At 39.8% G+C, this 19,168-nt stretch overlaps 2 protein-coding genes across 6 annotated transcripts in view; both read left to right on the top strand.

Moving 5' to 3' along the window:
* Positions 1-10,067, top strand: part of RGPD4 (RANBP2 like and GRIP domain containing 4) — a 34,222-nt gene extending 24,155 nt beyond the window's left edge. For 3 of the 4 annotated variants that reach the window (XM_075739148.1, XM_075739152.1, XM_075739151.1), the window contains 9 exons: positions 628-789; positions 2,211-2,303; positions 3,220-3,413; positions 3,936-4,164; positions 4,684-4,782; positions 4,933-5,075; positions 6,597-6,870; positions 7,019-7,353; positions 9,496-10,067. In XM_075739148.1, coding sequence (XP_075595263.1) covers positions 628-789; positions 2,211-2,303; positions 3,220-3,413; positions 3,936-4,164; positions 4,684-4,782; positions 4,933-5,075; positions 6,597-6,870; positions 7,019-7,353; positions 9,496-9,801 — 1,835 coding nt within the window. In that variant the 3' untranslated portion in view covers positions 9,802-10,067. The remainder of the gene's footprint in view (positions 1-627; positions 790-2,210; positions 2,304-3,219; positions 3,414-3,935; positions 4,165-4,683; positions 4,783-4,932; positions 5,076-6,596; positions 6,871-7,018; positions 7,354-9,495) is intronic. The other variant, XM_075739150.1, reaches the window with a different exon arrangement.
* A 988-nt stretch (positions 10,068-11,055) lies between these two features.
* Positions 11,056-19,168, top strand: part of CCDC138 (coiled-coil domain containing 138) — a 38,973-nt gene continuing 30,860 nt past the window's right edge. Inside the window, exons 1-5 of one of the 2 annotated variants that reach the window (XM_075739270.1) lie at positions 11,056-11,220; positions 13,331-13,391; positions 13,994-14,132; positions 15,592-15,704; positions 18,182-18,366. In XM_075739270.1, the coding sequence (XP_075595385.1) occupies positions 11,152-11,220; positions 13,331-13,391; positions 13,994-14,132; positions 15,592-15,704; positions 18,182-18,366 (567 nt within the window). In that variant the 5' untranslated portion in view covers positions 11,056-11,151. Of the gene's footprint in view, positions 11,221-13,330; positions 13,392-13,993; positions 14,133-15,591; positions 15,705-18,181; positions 18,367-19,168 lie in introns of those variants that run through there. The other variant, XM_075739253.1, reaches the window with a different exon arrangement.

The following is a 19,168-nucleotide window of genomic DNA, read 5'->3' on the forward strand; positions in this document are numbered from 1 at the left end:
TTTTTTTACTGTTCAACAAGATGGAACTAAAAATTACTTTACTTTCATAACAATAAAAGTTGCAGGAACAGCTATTATGGTAAATTGAGATTAGGTAATAAAAAGCTCAGATTTACCATAGGTAATCTAACAGCAACTGAATAGAAATGATTTCAAATATTTTCTAGAATTTAAAGCACTTTTAAGCAATGCAATAGGACATGTTGCTGTAGACAACTTCACTTTTTTCTGGCCTGAAGTTTGCCCTTCTACCTCTAGATAACACCTATATCCATCTTCTCCATAGTAGTATTTTGTTAGACATGGGGACTTAAATAATCCTTATAACAATATAAAGATGCAGGCTTGTTTCTGTTCTGATACTTGAATACCAAAGCCAATACAACAGGATGTAGTTGGACATGCAGGTTAAAATTTCTTGAATTTTAACTGGATGCTCTGTCCTAGTATCCTGTAACTTTGATTTGTTGTTTCCTGGGGATCAATAGAAATACATCTGAAGTCTACACATTTTCTAACTGCCTTAGAATTAATTCAGTTCTGTAATAATGGCAATGAGGGCTTAATGTTGTTCCCTGTTCTGAAATTATTTTGTTTTCATTGTTTGTTCAATTTCTGCTCAAAAAGCTGAGAAGACGACGTCAGAAGATCTTCAATCTGATGATGTTATAATAGTTTATGAGTTAACACCTACCCCTGAACAGAGAGCTCTCGCTGGATTTCTCAAGCTACCTTCAACATTTTTCTGTTACAAGAATAAGCCTGGATATGTGAGTGACGAGGATGATGGTAAGGAGTGCCAAAGTTGATCTTTGTGTTCACTTTCTGTGGGGAAGGGGTGTAATACACCATATTGGTGTGGCCCCACCTGGAGTACTGTGTGCAGTTTTGGGCACCTCAGTGTAAGAAGGACATCAAACTATTAGAGTGTGTCCAGTGGAGGGTGACTAAGATATGATGAAAGGCCTCAAGGGCCAGACTTAGGAGGAGCGGCTGAGGTCACTTGGTTTGTTCAGCTTGGAGAAGAGAAAGCTGAGGGGTGACCTCATCACAGTCTACACCCTCCTCAAGGTGGGCAGCAGAGAGGTTCACCTCCTCTCTCTGGTGAACAGCAATAGGACACAACGAAATGGAATGAATCTGCATCAGGGGAAGTTCAGGTTGGACACTTAGGAAAAGGCTCTTCACAGAGAGAGTGGTCGGTCACTGGAACAGGCTCCCCAGGGCAGTGGTCATGGCACCAAGCCTGTCAGAGTTCAAGGAGCATCTGGGCAATGCTCTTAGTCATATGGGTTTAGTTTTAGGCAGTCCTGTGAGGAGCAGGGAGTTGGACTCAATGATCCTTATGGGTCCCTTCCAACTCAAGATATTCTACAAGTACTATCGGAACCATTAGATATTTGAATATTTTTGTTTGGGCTGATGGGAAATAATCCTATCATCTTCCTTATGGACAAAGATGTACACTCAGATCTTCAAAACAGAATAGTACAATGAAAGTCTAAGAATGACTAAAGGGAATTTGTGTTGGGGTCTTATGGGTGTTGACACCCATTATTACTGATGCAGTTGGTTAGGTAAGACTAAATGATTGGATACTTGAGCCTAGTCTCATTTCTTGCTCAAACTATTTTTAGAGACAAGTACAAGGCAGCCTTTATCAAAAGGGAACATGCTTAGGTTCTCTAAATGCTGGACTAATGGCTTATTTTTCTTTCCAAAGCAAATTCCGAACACTAAACCTGGAAATATTTTATATCAAACCTTATTGCATGCAACTAAATTACTCTTAACTTATTCATCAGCAAGTATGTTAAATGGAAATTCTGAAGCATTTTATTCAACAGAAAATGGGAGAAGACAAGCCCCCTCCCACAAATATCTGAGCTTGCTATGTTTTTTTATAAAAGATTTTCAGTCTCCCTTTCCAATTCTGTTTAGTGGTATTTTTAATAAAATCATTCAATAAGCAGTGTGCTTTCTGAAAACAAAGCCTGTGCCATGAGTCTGTAACAATCTAGGCTGAGAAAAGTGTCAGTAGCCCACTGTATGCAAAATAGGAATTGAGAGCTTACTCGCTGACCTGTGGAACTCTTAAAACAGAAGTAAAAACTATGCACGCTTGCCAGGCTCATGAGTCTGAAAGGCTTAGCAGACTCCTCTGTTCTTAGAGGATGCCTGAGAACTTATGCTTGTTTCCTGTATTTAAGATGAAGACTATGAAACAGCTGTTAAGAAACTTAATGGAAGACTGTATCCCAGTGATTCAGAAGAGAAAAAGAAATTGCAAGATCCTGTAAAAGGTATGTCTTAAAACACAATACTTAAACTTTCGTATATACTGAAACATAAGCTCTAAATCTGAAGGAGACTTGGGTACTGAGATTAACTTTGTTTCCTGAGAAAGTTTTTAGAAGCACTGATGCTGTGAGTAGAAAAGCTGCAACTCAAAATACAGTTTTAAGCTCAGTATGTTGAAATGTTAGTTAGCAGTGAAGTGGTACCTGAATGAGAAATGTGCATTTCAGGTAGCTTTTAAAAAAAGTACATCAAAGTGTCTTCCTACCTTGAGCCCCTTCTGAATATGAAGAATTCAGCTTGGCATGATACTGTACAAGACAAAAGTTATCTATATTTGTGAATACTTGTTACTTCTGCAGATAATCAATTTAAATTAAGCTTATGAGTTAATATTGTTCAATTAAAAAAGATATTTGATCTGTATACTAACAATACAGGTGTAGAAGATTGAATTTGTTGCTTATGTTTAGGTCTACTTTGGCTGTGCCTTGGACTGCAGTGTGGCATAACTGAAAATCTGTGCAGATACTTCTAGAAGTGAAATTTAGGGGGTTTTGAGGATATGTGCTGGAAAGCAGTGGTATATATTGAGCCATCTGAAATAGGAGCAAATGTTGAAGGAAGCTAGCAGCAGTGGCAGCTGCAAGACTGAACTCTTCATCACTGCATGGAAATTTCCTGATAGCAATAGAAAACCAAATATGATGAACTTCCGATTATAGTCACCCTGGGTGGACTTAAATTAGTGTTTGCTTCTGCTGTTTAAGTAGTAATGCTATTTGAAAAACTCTTGAAGTCTTATTTCAAGTTGCTCTGGCTATCATGAGGTTATTTTATAATGTAGGTGCCAAAAAGTACTTCAGTATTTAGCTGCCTTCCTAGCTGTTTTCCACTCTTTTTTTTTTTTTTTCTTTGCAGTAGGCACTATAGGAAAAAGTGAATGCAACAATGAAAGAGAATGTGTTACTGCTTGGGAAAAGAAAACAACTCCTGAGAAGGCTAAAGCAGAAATTCCGCAGGTTCCTCCTACATCTGTCTGTGGCGGCAGCGGTGATACTGAGGATGACAGTCCAGAAGACCTTCAGACAGAAGTTAAAATTCAAGAAACTAAAGTAAGAACTAAATCTTTACTAAACTTTTTGTCATTAAGCTTGTACGCTTACTTCCTATACATGTGAGACTTTACATCGTTTTCACGTTGTGAGAACTAAAACATCCAGTGGAGAAAAACTTTTTGACTCTTTTGTGGCTGTGCCTCAAGTCCTTTGTCAACACTGAAATGGAAGCTTAATTCCTTGGGAAGAGAAAGGAGGTACAGCTGTTCTCATAAATTGCTTTGGCTAGTAATATCACTCCTAATGTGTACGTATATGTATAAGGACTAATTGATTTCAGAAAGTAATAGTATTCTTCTTGAAAGCATACTACTTTAATAAAGATACTTCAGTCCCTTGTCAAGTTAATGTCCTATCCTATGTGTGTTAAGTGTAATGAAAAAGTTTGGAAAGCTTACAACAACAATTTTTCTCTGTTTCCCCCCCCCCCAATGACTACTAGTTTCCTGAGGGAGGTGGTTTGGATACTAGGCTCTTCTAGCTTATTTGCTTATTACTTTACTTTTTTATTAATCTCAGGAGAATGAGGTTACAAGCTCTACTGACTTAGTCTGTACCAGTAAGGAAGAAGTACCTACTCCATCAACCAGTGAGGCGACAGTATTTGTCCAGTCAGCTACCGAAAATGAAGAACCAGATTCCACTACGGAAACTGTGCGTGTATCTCAGCCTTTATCAGGAACTGATGACAAACCTGTAGACTTGTCAACTAAGAAAAGTGATTTGGACTGTACAGAATCAACACAAGGTAAGGTCAGGGGTATGTTCTGGGGTTTTTTTGTAGGAAAGTAAGTCTGCTTTTCTGTAGATTAGTTTATCTAATGTAGTTGCCTTGGAGAGAAGTACTACCAATACTGAATTAGAAGCATGAATACCAATCTAATAAAAATGTGATGGGGCATTAGAATATACAGCAAATTCTGGTATGTTCAAGTGGCACTACTACAGAGCAATGCTAGTGTCCATGTAATTTATATACGATGTACTTTTTCTCATTAGTTCACTGTTAAATACTGCGTGAACACTTATTAGAGCTCTGTGGATCTGCACAGAAGTAGCATGCTGAAACTAACACAGTCTTGAGCCCTTTTTTAAACCATAATAAATGACTGTATTTATGACAAGTGTCATGCAAACTTCAAATTTATTGGAAGGTAAAAATACTGTAGAGACTTCTCCAGTTTATTCTTGTGACTATATAACTTTAAAGGCCTTTTCTTTAAGAAAGGCAGAGAAAAAACTTTGACTTTCCCTTTCTATTTGATAGAAAACAGAATCATCTCCTTTGGTTTCGGCAATACTGCAGGCTTGTCATTTGCAGATCTGGCTTCCAAAAACTCTGGAGACTTTGCTTTTGGCTCAAAAGGTGAGACACTCCGCTGGACTTCTGGTTCATACAATACAACTTTTGTGCACAACATTTCTATTCGTTGATCAGTTAACAGGTTTTTTTGCAAGTTTTTGTGTAGCTTTTTTCTTCCTGACAAAGTTCAAAATGTAACACTCTTATTTGTAGATAAAAACTTCAAATGGGCAAATACTGGAGCAGCTGTGTTTGGAGAGACAGCCCGTAAAGCAGATGAAGATGAAGGTGGTAGTGATGATGAGGTGGTACATAATGATGATATCCACTTTGAGCCAATTGTGTCCTTACCAGAGGTAAGGGGACTTCTGGAATCTAAACCAACATTAAGATAAACATGTCTGTTAACACAGCAAGTATTTAAAAAACGCTTTGCTTAACTAACTGTGCTTTCTGTGTTGTGTGCTTTGTTCTGTATTTCTTGCGCTGCCTATGTAGAAACACCTGCTGTTGTAAATCCTAGTACAGCTTAACACTAGGGAAGTGTCTGGTGCATCAGTTAAAATCTTCAAAGTTAATTTCATTATACCTTGACTGAGTGTTGATCAGTATGCAAATTTGTACATGTAACTTGTAAAATCTAAAACATCATAGTACACTTGAAAAACAAGGGGGGGGAACTGAATAACTATGAGTGCTGGTACAGCTCAGCTATGGCTTTGTATCAATAACTTGTAGATTCAGTTCTGTGAAAGCCATGCCAACATGCTAGGCAACATATTTCTAGAATCACTAAGCAATAAAGATGTACAATTAACCTCACCTGAAGGCTAAAGGAACTACTTTTGTTAGTTTGAAAATAAATTGTTTTGCAAGAAGTAGGAGAACGTTATTGAGTGAGGCTTCCACGTAGTTGTTCATGTCTTGATTTGGTATTTAGCCTTAGTGTGCCTAATAATGACTTCAAACTTTTCTGATGTTATAGTCATATTGTCTGGCTTTCGTATAAATAATATAATTATTGCTTAGTATAATTAAGCAAGGCATATAGACCACAAATAAACAGTATGCAGTGTCCTTCAATTTGAACAGCAAATCTATGTAGATCGTAATGTGCCTTCAGCCACCTTCAAAATTTTGCATGCCTTTGCTCATCTGTGTGTCATGTTATGACATCTATGGCTTGCTTTCTTCCATTCTCTTCAGTTTTATTTCTACCTCTACAAATAGTTGTTGTGTATTTCTCCAGTTCTGTCAAGTGTTCCTTATCTTGGGAAGATGTGTTTACTCGAAGAGGTTAGAGGCTGGTAATATGCATACATAAAGTGAGGAGGAGCTACAGCTGTCAGGCCTCAAATTGTTATACTTGGTGTTTATTTGGTTCAAATGCACATAGCAAGTTCTTCAACAATGTTGAAAAGGTAACACCTGGAATGGTTATAGTACTAGATCTTCACTTCTCAGTCTGCACATCATTCAGCAAATCTGAAACCTTACTGGGAAACTTGCCAGAACAGAACAAAAAAAAAAAAAAAAAAAAGCCCAACCCAAACACAAAAACCTCACCAAACAAACAAAAAACAACCCAAACACAAAAACCCACACCCACCCACCAAAACCCATATTCAGCATGGCAAAGTAGTATTGCAGTTCTATAATTAATCTCGAACAGTGGAATTTGGGGTCTCAAATTCTGAAAAGGCTAGATGTTTTACTCATTTTGGTGTGTGAAGAATATGATGCTGGAGAAAGAAACATACTGAATAATTTTCCATTGTAATATGTCAGTATCATCATAAATGTATGTAATATTTAATATCATTGGTGACGGTACCTCTCTGGGAAATCACAGGTACTCTACTGTACTGGTTTTTTAGGTGGAAGTAAAATCTGGAGAAGAAGATGAAGAAATTCTCTTCAAAGAGAGGGCAAAACTTTACAGATGGGACAGAGGTGCTACTCAGTGGAAGGAGCGTGGTGTTGGAGAGATAAAGATCCTCTTCCATACACAGAAGAAATACTATAGAGTCCTCATGAGAAGGGACCAAGTTCTGAAAGTCTGTGCAAACCATGTCATCACCAAAGAAATGAACTTAGTGCCCTCTGATGCATCAAACAATGCTTTAATTTGGACAGCCACAGATTATGCTGGTGAGTTTGGTTTTTTCAGGTTTTTTTTCTAGGTCGTCTGTAGCTTCTGTGGCATGGTTTTTCCCTGGAGATTATGTAAGACAAAAGCTATTCATTTTTGACCATACTGAATACAGCTAAAGAAACCTGTTCTTGGATTTATTTTCAGATGGTGAAGTAAAAGTAGAACAACTTGCAGTCAGATTTAAAAGCCAAGAATTGGCTAATTCTTTCAAGAAGAGGTTTGAAGAATGCCAGCTAAGCCTGTCAGAACTACAGAAGGGACACTTATCTCTGGCAGCAGGACTGTCAAAGGACACCAACCCCATTGTGTATTTTGAGGTTTCTGCTGATGACGAACCTCTAGGACACATAACCATGGAGCTGTTTTCAAATATTGTCCCTCGAACTGCTGAAAATTTCAGGGCCCTGTGCACAGGAGAGAAAGGATTTGGATTCAAGAACTCCAGCTTTCACAGAATAGTCACTGACTTTGTGTGTCAGGTAAGCATAACAGAAAGACTCTTCACTGAGAGAATGAGATGCATATTGAAAAAATCACTTATACAGGATAGCATGTTCTTGTTGGCAGCATGAATCCAATGTGCAAAATACTCTCATGTGCCCTTTCCCTACAAGGAGATGAGAAATGCAAGCAGCATGTGCTGCCCTAAGCCAAATGCTTTTTACCTATATTCCGGCTGCCTGATGCTTTCTTGTTACCTAGTGCTGCCATGTTGTTAGTGTGAAGAAAAAAATGGAGATCTCTATCTCCTCTTACAATGGACAAGGGGCCTGCTGCTGAACAGGAACACCAAGGAAAGTAGGGGTTCCCAAAACTACTATTTAAGCCTTCTCCCTCTACAGGGAGTAACTTCCATATGCTCACCTGCTTTTCAGGCAGAACGCTTTCCAGGCTTCTTTTACATCTTAAAGTACACTTTGTATTTCGGATAACGTGCACTTTAAAACTGATATTCCAAGTATTTTTGATGCTCAAGCTTCCAACTAAAAGAAGTCTTCTAGGTCTCCTTATCATGCAGTGTCCTGTTCCTTAAAATACGAAATTTTTCACCAAGAGTATCATCAGCCTGCAGTCTGTCTGGACCCCCATGTAGACAGTGTTGGTCTCAAACCTCTGAGTGTGTTCGGTAACACTAGCAAGTTCTTCATAAATGCTGAAGGCTTAGGAGATTGATCATAGCTTAGATTCTCTTCCTTTCCTGAAATTCTCATCAATAATTCAATGAGTTGTAGTGACTCGTAACAGAGTGAACCAACTTCCTTACGCTACACTAATGCTCCTGCATGTCACTACGTCCCTGAAGATGAGGCATAACCTTCTACAAACTCAGACAGTATTATATGAATGACTTGTCACCAGAATAAAAAATTACCCAGTCTCTTGATTAGGTATTGCCTGTGTCTGAAGTATGCCCTTTATGGCTCTTGTGTTAAAACTTCGTGCCTTTCCAATAAGGAAAGCAGCATTGTTCATTTAGGGCTTAAGCTTGTTTCAGGGTATTCTGCATCCTGTAAGGAGCAGACTTTATTAAAACATGCACCGTGCATACTCTGACAAAAAGTGAGCTTTTAGCATGTATTGGGGTTGTTCAGCCTGGAGAAGGCTCTGGGGAGACCTGATTGTTGCCTTTCAATACACAAAAGAAGCTTACAAGAAAGATGGAGGAAGACTTTTTACCAGGGCCTGTAGTGATAGGAGAAGGGGTAATGGTTTTAAACTCCAAGAGGGTAGGTTTAGATTGGATATAAAGAAATATTTTAGGATGAGGGTGGTGAGACACTGGAACGGGTTTTCCAGAGAAGCTGTGGATGCCCCCTCCCTGGCAGTGTTCAAGGCCAGGCTGGATGGGGCTTTGGGCAACCTGGTCTAGTGGAGGGTGTCCCTGCCCATGGCAGGGGGGTTGGAACTAGATGGTCTTTGAGGTCCCTTCCAACCCAAACCATTCTATGATTTTACGTGAAATTAGCATATTCTAAGTTTGCTGTGCTTGGCCTAAACTTTCTCCAGGTACAGTGAGAAGCTTTTCAATAAGAATTAAGGCTTTCCTTCAAAGATATGAGAACCTATGCTGTCACCTTTATGTGTATAGTCAAATAATCAGGAACCAGAAGCTTGCTGCCTTGCAGAAAGACAAAAAGACACTGCTTGCTAGCAGTCGCTGCTCTCCTAAACAAACAGTAACATGGCAAAAGCTGCTGCCCACACAGAAGTGAGAAATTACTGATCATTGGTACCTTAAGCTTTTTGAGGTGGTTAGTTCTGTGTCTGCAGGGACTAAGCAAGGACAGGCCTTCAATGGGAGGTCCTGGCTTTTGGGGCCAAGTGCTGCAGGAAGCACGCCATGGGAAAGACAGGCCTAGAGGAATGATCACCATATGGAGCAGGAAGATAAAATGCCGTGTTCAGAATAAACACAGGATAAACTTTCCACTACTGCTCCCATTACCATGAACAAAGCTGTGGAAGCTGGGATGCCTTATATCGAAGTAAATGTGTTACTTGTGAAAACTGAGTTCTTCCAAAGCATAATTTTCATTGTTGAAAGGGAATATAATTGTGCTGTCAGCTTATGTTTTGGGACTTGTAAGTTAATGCTGTGTTTGTTTGGGTTTTTTTTTAAGGGAGGTGATATAACTAACCATGATGGAACAGGTGGACGGTCAATTTATGGAACAGCATTTGAAGATGAGAATTTTGAAGTGAAACACACTGGTCCTGGATTGTTGTCAATGGCAAATAAGGGCAGGGATACGAATAATTCTCAGTTCTTCATAACACTTAAAAAGGCAGAACACCTGGACTTCAAGCATGTGGTATTTGGGTTTGTAAAAGATGGAATGGATGTTGTGAAAAAGATTGAATCCTTTGGTTCTCCTAAAGGGCTAGTAAATGGAAGAATTGTCATTACAGACTGTGGGCAAATATAGAATTATTGCTTTGAGTATACAGATGTTCTAGCAGTATAAATCACTATTTAGATGTTGACTAATTATTTCAACTTCTTAAAATGGACACTTCTGATGTATAAATGTAAAATTACAGCTTATAGTTGGGTTTTTTATGTGTTCTAATTGATTTTTTGCATGTTAAAAAGTTCAGACACTGGCATATTTCAGGTGTATTTGTGTTATCCTGACATATTTGTATTAAATGTCAAATTTTAAATATTAAATCTTAGTCTTGTTAAAATAAATACCTTGCCCTGTGATTTGTTTTAAAAAAAAAACAAACCACAAAAACCCAAAACCAAACTTGCATAACTTGTTTTCTTGCTGTCATAAATCTATTTTGAATATGGAAATTGTAGATGCTAAATGCTGGTCAGTAAACCGGAAGGCCTTTGGAACTTCCTCTTTTGGAGTGCAGGAAGCAAGCTCAGGGGGCTAGCAGGTAGATGCTGGTTTGCACTGCCCAAAGTCTCCGAATAGCACTTCAGCATTTGAAAGAGAATAGTTCTTAAATCTTTTGAGTGATGTGTTTCCAGAGAAGTGCACCAAGTTTTTTTACATACATAGAATATTTCTAAATTAGTTTAGTTAAAAAAAATTACTTACTTTAAATGCTGTAGTATAACCCACTGCTACTGCTGTCACTGTGTTCATTAGCTTCGTTTCCTATGTCAGACTTTTCTGACCTCACTGCACAACTGAATTACTGCAGTTTTTATCTTTTAAAACTTTTGTCTCTTGGTAGTGAAAATGCATGAATAAATGTGGGCATTTTTTAAACTTCTACTTCTTAGAAGTTTTTTAAACTTCTACATTCCTAGATGTTATCTAGGATCTTTTTTTAAGGTAACCAATTTGGCATTATGATCTCCAGGTTGGAAATATGTACCTTAACATTCAGCTTTAAACTCTTTTTTGGTATTTTTAAAAGGATAACAGGAGTACTTCTTCCCTAAAGCTCCTCCCGAAGCACTAGACTGCACAACACTAAACCACACCTGCTCTGGCTTGCTGTGGGAAGCTGGGGCTTAGGTCCGCTCCACAGGCACGAGGGGGAGGCCGGAGCCGCAGGAACCAGTGTCCCGTCGGGGCGGAACAGTCGTCGCTGGGGTTTATGGGGCGGGAAGCACCGGCAGGCAGGGGCGGCCGTGTGGCGGGGGAGCCTCTGCCCGCCCCCTGGCCCCTTCGGCGGCAGGAGCTCCGCGTTCCCGCCGCCATGGGGGAGCAGACGCGCCTGCGCGCCGCCGCGCGCCCGCCTGTTCCCGCGCGGCTTCCCGCGCCTGCGGGGGGTGGCGGTTTCTCCGAGCGCGAGCAGCGCGGCGGTGCGCCATGGCGGGCCCCGGCCTCAGCCGCTCCCCCGAGGGTCTGCAGCGGCGCTACTGGAGTGGGCCGGCGGGGGTGAGACGGGAGGGCTGGGGGGGGGGGGGGGATACGCGCCAGGGGAGGGAGGCGAGTGGCGTGGGGGAGGAGGAGGAAAGCCGTTTCTCCTCGCCCAGTCCCTGAGGTGCTGGGAGGGGCGGGAGGGGGGCGTCTGTGTCCCCTCCGTCGGGGTTCGTTGTAAAGACGGTGGTGTTACCTGCGCGCGTCGTGTGAGAGCCGAAAGAGGGACTTAAACAGACTTTAGGAGTTCATGCGTAAAGTGTTCTTTGCAATCCTACCCCTGTCCCTCTGCTCTTACTGCGTTATAGTGGAAGTGCTGAAGAGTCATCCTTGTCTGTACTTGAAATTTCCTAGGAAATTGCAGTTCCAAATTTTATACGTTCCCAAAACAGTCTGAGCGGCTTGGCACTTAGTTTTTCCCTAAACCTTCTGGTGCCTGCCAGTTGGGCAAGATAATATGTGAATCCTCTCAGAAATAGTATACTAGGCATGTATAAAATAGGATAACTCATTCATATCTTATTTTGCTATGGTAATTGCTAGCCTTATTTAGAATGTGTTGGAAGGGTTTGTGGTTTTTTGCAAAGCCTAGTGATTAGCTCTGATTTCAGGGAGCAGGAAATTTTTCCATATCTAGTCAACCAGAGGAGAATCAAACCCATAGAGACTGCCACAATGACCAGACAGTAAATTAGGATGGGTATCATTCCCTTGCTGAGGTAAAGCAATACTATTTTACACCAGAGACTGCCAGGTTCTTTGCACCAATATGAATTAAGGAACTGGATTGTGATTCCTCTGTTTCCATTACTTGTGCTGACATAAGCATTTATTGGTCTGCACAGTGGATTAGGAAACTGGTCTGTCTAAAAATCCAGCAGCAAAGACATGCCCCCCCACCCCCAGCCAGTGTTTCAAAAATCTTTGATGCTTTGTAGAAGGAATACTCACTGGCTAGGCACTTTTATTTTGTCTGGTCTGTTTGTCTTTCACTGAGACAAATTTTTGCGGTTCCTTTCTTGCATCTGTATTCCATGGGTCTAATGCCTCCAGTGTGCCCAGGGCCTAACAGACCTTAAGTGTTCAAACTTGTGCTGCAAGGGATGTCATGTGTTGTAAAATTTCACGTTAGCAGCCAAAGATTGAGAGAGATTAAAAGCTGGATTTGGGCTAGACACACAGTTGGATTGGGAGATCAAGTTAGTCCTGGGAATCACCAAATTAATACAGAAACCATCCTTTTTTTTCCGAGGAAGTGTGACTTGCCATTTTAGGATCAGGAATTGTCCCAAATATTAGGTGAAGGTTTGAGTTCTTTAGCAGCTAAAATCTGGATGTATCTGCCCTTAGTTCCTCCAGAAGGATTTGCAACTCAGGTAGCATTTTGTGGTGCTCTAGATGCTGTGTATCTCTTGAGGAATATTCTGCTTTGAATTACAGAACTATTCTTTAAAGAAAAATAATTTCAAAAGTTATCTTTTAAAAAAGTGCAATGCTTGCCAGGAAAGAAATTCTAGATTTGTTTGTGCTTTTTGCTATTTCATTAAAAAGCAGCGTTTAAGTACAAGAAAATGCAGGAGTTGGTCACTTCATTGAGAGCATAGCAGAGAGATGGGGTAAAGCACAACTAATATCATGAGAGCTGCTTTGAGTCTGATCTTTTCTAATATATATTTAATTGATTTTGCTTGTAGCCTAACACTTCTGTCGTTCTTTTTTTTTTTTTTTTTTATAATGTAGTTACAAGTTAGTAGGAAAAAGTAGAGCAGGAAACTTTGACGTAAAAAGCCTAGATACGAAGATAGATGGCGCCATTTCCACAATTACCTAATCCTACTTTTCTGCCCTTATTTTATGTCACTGTCTTCGTAGCAACTTGTAGTCTCTCAAATATTTTAACATATAACACTATGACTATTTCATTATTATACTGTGGGGAATATGCTTGCCTCTATATTAATATGAGAGCCATTTACATTTATATATTAAAAAAACACTTCCCTTTTCAAAGTCGGTAGTTTGTAGTAAATTCTGTCACAAGGCGTTGTAACTGTTAAACAAATAAGTAGTAACGTACATATCCCTGAAAATTCTGACTATGTTACAGTGGTTTTGTTCTTTCTTGTAGGACTGCCTTTCAGGAGCATTATATACCGAATATAAGAGTGGAAACTCCCTAGTATACAAAGGTAAGACCAAACAATGGCACTTTGATGTCTTTTTCAGGGAAAATATATACTTAAACTGTATCATTCCTAAATCTATTTTAAGTAGGTATTTTCTTATTTTATATAGGTAGACATTCTTGATCAGGGGTTTGTGATATCTGGGAGCCAGCCTGGGAATGTTAACATTCACATGAAGAGCGCAAAGGATACTTCAGAACAATGGTTCCCAACCTGTTTGTGTTTAAGTCCTGCTTGAAGTAGTTGGTACCAGTCCACCTCATAATGCATACATTTGGCTTTAATTTAAATATACATATACATTTAATATTTAGAATGTCTTTGGGCTTCTTGAGAAACATGTTGCTTGTGCATGTGGACAGTTTGGTTATCAAAAAATTAGTATATGAAGGCAAGCTGTACAACTTCAGAAAGACAAATCTTCTTTGAAAACTAAATAATTGTTCCTGTAGTTTAAACTGTTACAATTCTTCATTCATTTGTCAGGCTGCGTTTTTTCGTTCTTAAACATACATGATTACATGGCGAGCATTTCTAATAAGCCCATGTTGTTTTCTTAATGTCAGTTTCTCAAATGCAAAATAAAATTATTTTGTATCTTCCAGGTGACATGGACAGCTCACTGGAAAATACAACTATTTCTTTATCCAAATGTTCATTAGAGTCAGAATTTACAGAAAGTGGAAGAGAGAACAGCATCAGATCTTCTAGTGATTTCCTACAAAATTTTAAAGACTGGGATTGGTAAGAAGTGTTTTTCTCTTCAGCTCTCCTTTATCATTCATTATCTCTCATAATCCAGATAAACCATGAGTAGACAATACATTTGGATTGCACAGATCCAGAAGTTGTTTTAAGATTCTTGTTTTCTTGTGAAGTAAAGAACTGTTTGTGGCTGATGTATGAAATCATAGAATGGTTTGGGTGGGAAGGGACCTTAAAGACCATCTAGTTCCAACCCCCCTGCCATGGGCAGGGACACCCTCCACTAGACCACATTGCCCAAAGCCCCATCCAACCTGGCCTTAAACACTTCCAGGGATGGGGCATCCACAACCTCTCTGGGCAACCTGTTCCAGTGCCTCAGCACCCTCACAGTGAAGAATTTCTTCCTAACATGTAGTCTAAATCGACCCTCCTTCAGCTTGAACCCATTACCCCTTGTCCTGTCACTACACTCCCTGATAAACAGTCCCTCTCCAGCTTTCCTGTAGGCCCCTTCAGGTACTGGAAGGCTGCTATAAGGTCTCCCCGGAGCCTTCTCTTCTCCAGGCTGAACAACCCCAACTCTCTCAGCCTGTCCTCATAGGAGAGGTGCTCCAGCCCTCTGATCGGCTTCGTGGCCCTCCTCTGGACTCTCTCCAACAGCTCCATGTCTCTCCTGTACTGGGGCCCCCAGAGCTGGACGCAGTACTCCAGGTGGGGTCTCACAAGAGCGGAGCAGAGGGGCAGGATCACCTCCCTCGACCTGCTGGTCACACTTCTTTTGATGCAGCCCAGGACACGGTTGGCTTTCTGGGCTGCAAGTGCACACTGCCGGCTCATGTTGAGCTTCTCATCAATCAATACCCTCAAGTCCTTCTCCTCGGTGCTGCTTTCAATCCATTCCTTGCCCAGCCTATAGTTGTGCTTGGGGTTGCATATATAATAATGTGAATGAGGAGTATTGTCTCGCTCACTTTTTAATCTCTCTATGTTGGAATTGCTAATGGGATACAGGGATGATATAAACTGAACTAGGAGGAAAGCAAGTAGCTAAGACTGATGAACAGCTTTAAGTTTATTTAGAGATAATTTGATTCTGAAAGCCAAGAAATCTCTTTTCAGGGCTACTTCACACCAAATATGAAAAAAAAAGAAAAAAGGGTGTTTGTACTTTTAGCTTTCCTGGAATGTGGTGCTTGGTGGTGAGAGAAAAAGTGTTGGTGTTGCCTGCTGCATACATATGCTTTACAGAATGAAAATTCTAGTTATTGTTATTACTTTTAAGTTGGCAGCATTACTAATTGCTGTGGTTAAAATCTTGTCAGTAATAATGCCATCCATCAAAATTATTTAACTCTGCTATTTGTTATCAGTCAAATATAAAAATCTTAGATTGAGCAATGTTTACATTTTTATACAAACTTCTCTCAGTGCTCTATGTAGTATTTTAGAAAGGGACTGAGTAATGTCAAATTATTGCTTTCTTGTATTTTTTTAGTTTTGATGAGCAAGATTCTTTTTGTGATTCAAGTGGTATAGAAATAGAAGAAAAGACTATGAATTGCTCTGAAACTGACACAGTTCAAAACACAGCTATATATGTGGAAACAGGTAATAAATACCAAATTTTAAATATTTTTACAACTCTGTGAAGTATAATATGTAATTTAAAAAACTTTCTAGTAAATGTATTTTATTCAGTTCAGAAATACAATAATCAGGAAAATGTATTAATTTGGGGATTTAATTTTTCGTGTAAGTATGAGTAACTCTTTTAGAATTAGTTTAGGAGGTCCAGACATACTTGATGCAATACTAACATACATTTAAAAAAGAAAAATCAACCTTTTATGCAACTGGTTGCCAGGTAACTTTATAATATGAATGAAGAAACAGAGTGGGGTTTGGAATTTTGTTTTGGGGGGGGGGCGTCTTTTGTTTGTTTTCTTTTCTTTTAAGTAGCTAGCTGCATTAACAAATACTGCAACTCTCTTAAGTCAGGTGTCTTCCGTTAGCTTAAGCATTGAAAACTGGCAATGGGTAGAGAAATAGTGTTATCTGTTGTTCAGTTAACTAAGGAAATTCTAACTGGAAGATTGTAGCAGGGAGCAGTTGCATTAATTCACTACAAATGTTTGAAAATGCTGCCACAATTGGAGGAACTTGTGAATCGGTGTAGCTCTGTCTTTTGTGGAGAGTTTTAGGTTTAGAAGAACATTGCTGAATTCTTTTGAAAGTGTATCTAGAAATGTGGAGCCAGCCAACCCCAGGAAGGAGCTAAAAGGAATCTCAGAAGTCAGGCAGAACAGGTCAATGGAACTGTAATAGACTGTCAGCAAGAGTTGTATTAAATGCGTGGGGAAGAGTATAAGACCAGCTTGCTTGAAAACACATTCTTTCTCAAAAAAAAAAAATTAATTGCACCAGGAAAAAAGCATAGTTTACAGTATTTGGGATCAAAGGCAAAATAAATATGAAAATCTGATATTTATCACTACTTTTTTTACTGGTTTCTTTTCTCTTTTTTTTGTTCTATTATGATTTACGTGGCATTGTACTAGCTATGCTCGCCTTCCTTACCCTTGAAGCAGACACACTGTGGCAGAAGAACAGATTTGGTTTATTGTCCTGCTTCAGCTGTGATGGGTGATCAACCACAGGGCTGCCTGATGCATACCACCAATTAACCCTGATTACATCATTTGCATATCTAGTAACATTTTTTCTGTTTCTTGATGCTTCTTATTATCCTTCTTTTCTCTTTCCTGGTTGCCTGCCAGACAACCAACCTATCCCTAATTGCTTTTTCCTCATTGGCCTGAGTTTTGCTACATGTGTACCTGTTGTGGTTTAACCGCCACAGGCAGCTCAGGCCCACACAGCTGCTTGCTCACTCTCACCTCCCACCCCCCAGTACAAAGGGAGAGAATCAGAAAGGTAACAGTGAGAAAACTCATGGACTGAGATAGAGCCAGTTTAATAGGTAAAGCAAAAGCCGTGCACACAAGCAAAGCAAGACAAGGAATTCATTCACCGCTTCCCATCAGCAGGCAGGGGTTCAGCCATCTCCAGGAAAGCAGGGCTCCATCACGCATGAGGAGTACTTGGGAGGACAAATGCCACGACTCTGAAAGTCTCCCCTTCTTCTTCCCCCAGCTTTGTATGCTGAGCTTGACGTCATATGGTCTGGGACATCCCTGTGGTCATTTGGGGTCAGCTGTCCCAGCTGTGTCCCCTCCCAACTCCTTGTGCACCACCAGCCTCCTTGCTGGCAGGGCAGCATGAGAAACATAAAAGACCTTGGCTCTGTGTAAGCACTGCTCAGCAATGGCTAAAACATTCCTGTGCATCAACAAATTGTCACAAATTCAAAACACAGCACCATACGAGCTACTATGAAGAAAATTAATTCTATCCCAGCCAAAACCAGCACACTACCCAAACTCGTATTTCTGATACTGTCACCTAGGTAATCTTGGCCTAATGTTGCACCTCGGTGCAGCTGGCCTTGCAAGATGTCTCTCCCTAAAAGATCACAATAGTCCCCATCAATTACCTGTATAATTTTGGCTCTTTGACTATTTATGAGATCCAGCTGTTCATCACTGTGCTATCTGCAACTTTCATCCGCTTCTTACACTGTAATCCATCATGTCTAGCAGTTTCTCATGTTGTGTCCGGTAGTTTCTTAAGCTTTGTTCTGTTAGCTTAGCTGTCAGGCCAAGGTCTAGTTAGCAGCAAATCACTTGCCTGAAGCCCTTATAAAATTTATAGGAGAGTTTGGCTACATTATGATTCAGTCTGTACTTAGTTTTCATACAGATATCTATGGAATTTCTATACTGAAGGGCACAGTTTTACTTAAAAAACTTCATTGATCACTAATCGATTCAAACAAGTCATTGAACACAGCTTTGAGTAATTCTCCATAATTCTTTAGGAGATTACTTTCTCACCTTGATACCTCTTGCTCTACATTTGTCACTCTAAATACCTAAAATAAGTTTTTGCTGTTTTGGAACAACAATCATGTCATTATTTATCTAGGACTAATTTTTTAATGTAAAATGGGTTTTTCCTTTCCATAGGCAGCACTTTATCATCACATTTGATTGCAAATACACGACAAAATAGTGACCGAAATATTACCAGTGGTTTGGTAAGGAAAATTCTGAGTGGAACTGATGCTCAAGCACACAATAGTCAAGGCTTAATACCTCCACACATCAGTCAAATTTATGATGAATTATTTGTCATACATCAGAAACTCCAGGTAGGAGCTGGAATTGCCTTAAAAATTTTGTTGAGTAATGTTATGAAGAGTCTCACTTTTGACAGAGAATTCAGAAGTTACTTACATACTAAAACTTAATTTCTTACATACTAAAAGTATTACTATTACTTACACTAATCGAAATTACTTACATACTAAGACTCTGTCATCATCCACCTCTTCCCCTAAATTAATTCACTGATTTGGTAGTGGTGCTTTGATTTGTGTAGTGGGTAGATCAGATAAAATTCAACTTGAGGGAGTTTGAACACAGTACTGCTGCATCCAAGAGGAGTGTCTTGTGACACACTGTGGGCATGGAGGGAAGCGCCTGTAACCATTGCTTCTCCTGAGAGCATCTGAAACTACTCTCCTGGCCCTAGGCATTCGAGAGTGCTTGCCTTCCTAGCATCCTGCAAAAACCTTCCATTCTGCCTTATCTTTACTTTGCTGCTGCTGGGAAATCCCAGCAGTTCATCCCCTAGCAGGCGTAGGCCACTAACAGAAGAACCTATGGTTTTATTCTGTAATGGCTCCCATGCTTCTGCTAGATACACTGCCAGGACTGTCTTTTGCAAAAAATAATGTTGTGTCTCTTTTTTCCTCACCACTTTTTCAGGAATGCTTCTCACTAATTGAAGAAACAATATAGTAATCTAGTGTTCAGGATAGACAGTTGCATCAGACTGTGTTTTGTCTTACAGTTAATACCATTATCCAAAACTTTTGAAAGCAAAAGCCTAAGTTTAATTGTCTAGGTTTATACTTGAACAACCATGTAGAGTTGAATTTTGTATTTTGG

This window comes from Balearica regulorum, chromosome 1 (assembly GCF_011004875.1).
Source record: "Balearica regulorum gibbericeps isolate bBalReg1 chromosome 1, bBalReg1.pri, whole genome shotgun sequence".
Lineage (NCBI taxonomy): Eukaryota > Metazoa > Chordata > Aves > Gruiformes > Gruidae > Balearica > Balearica regulorum.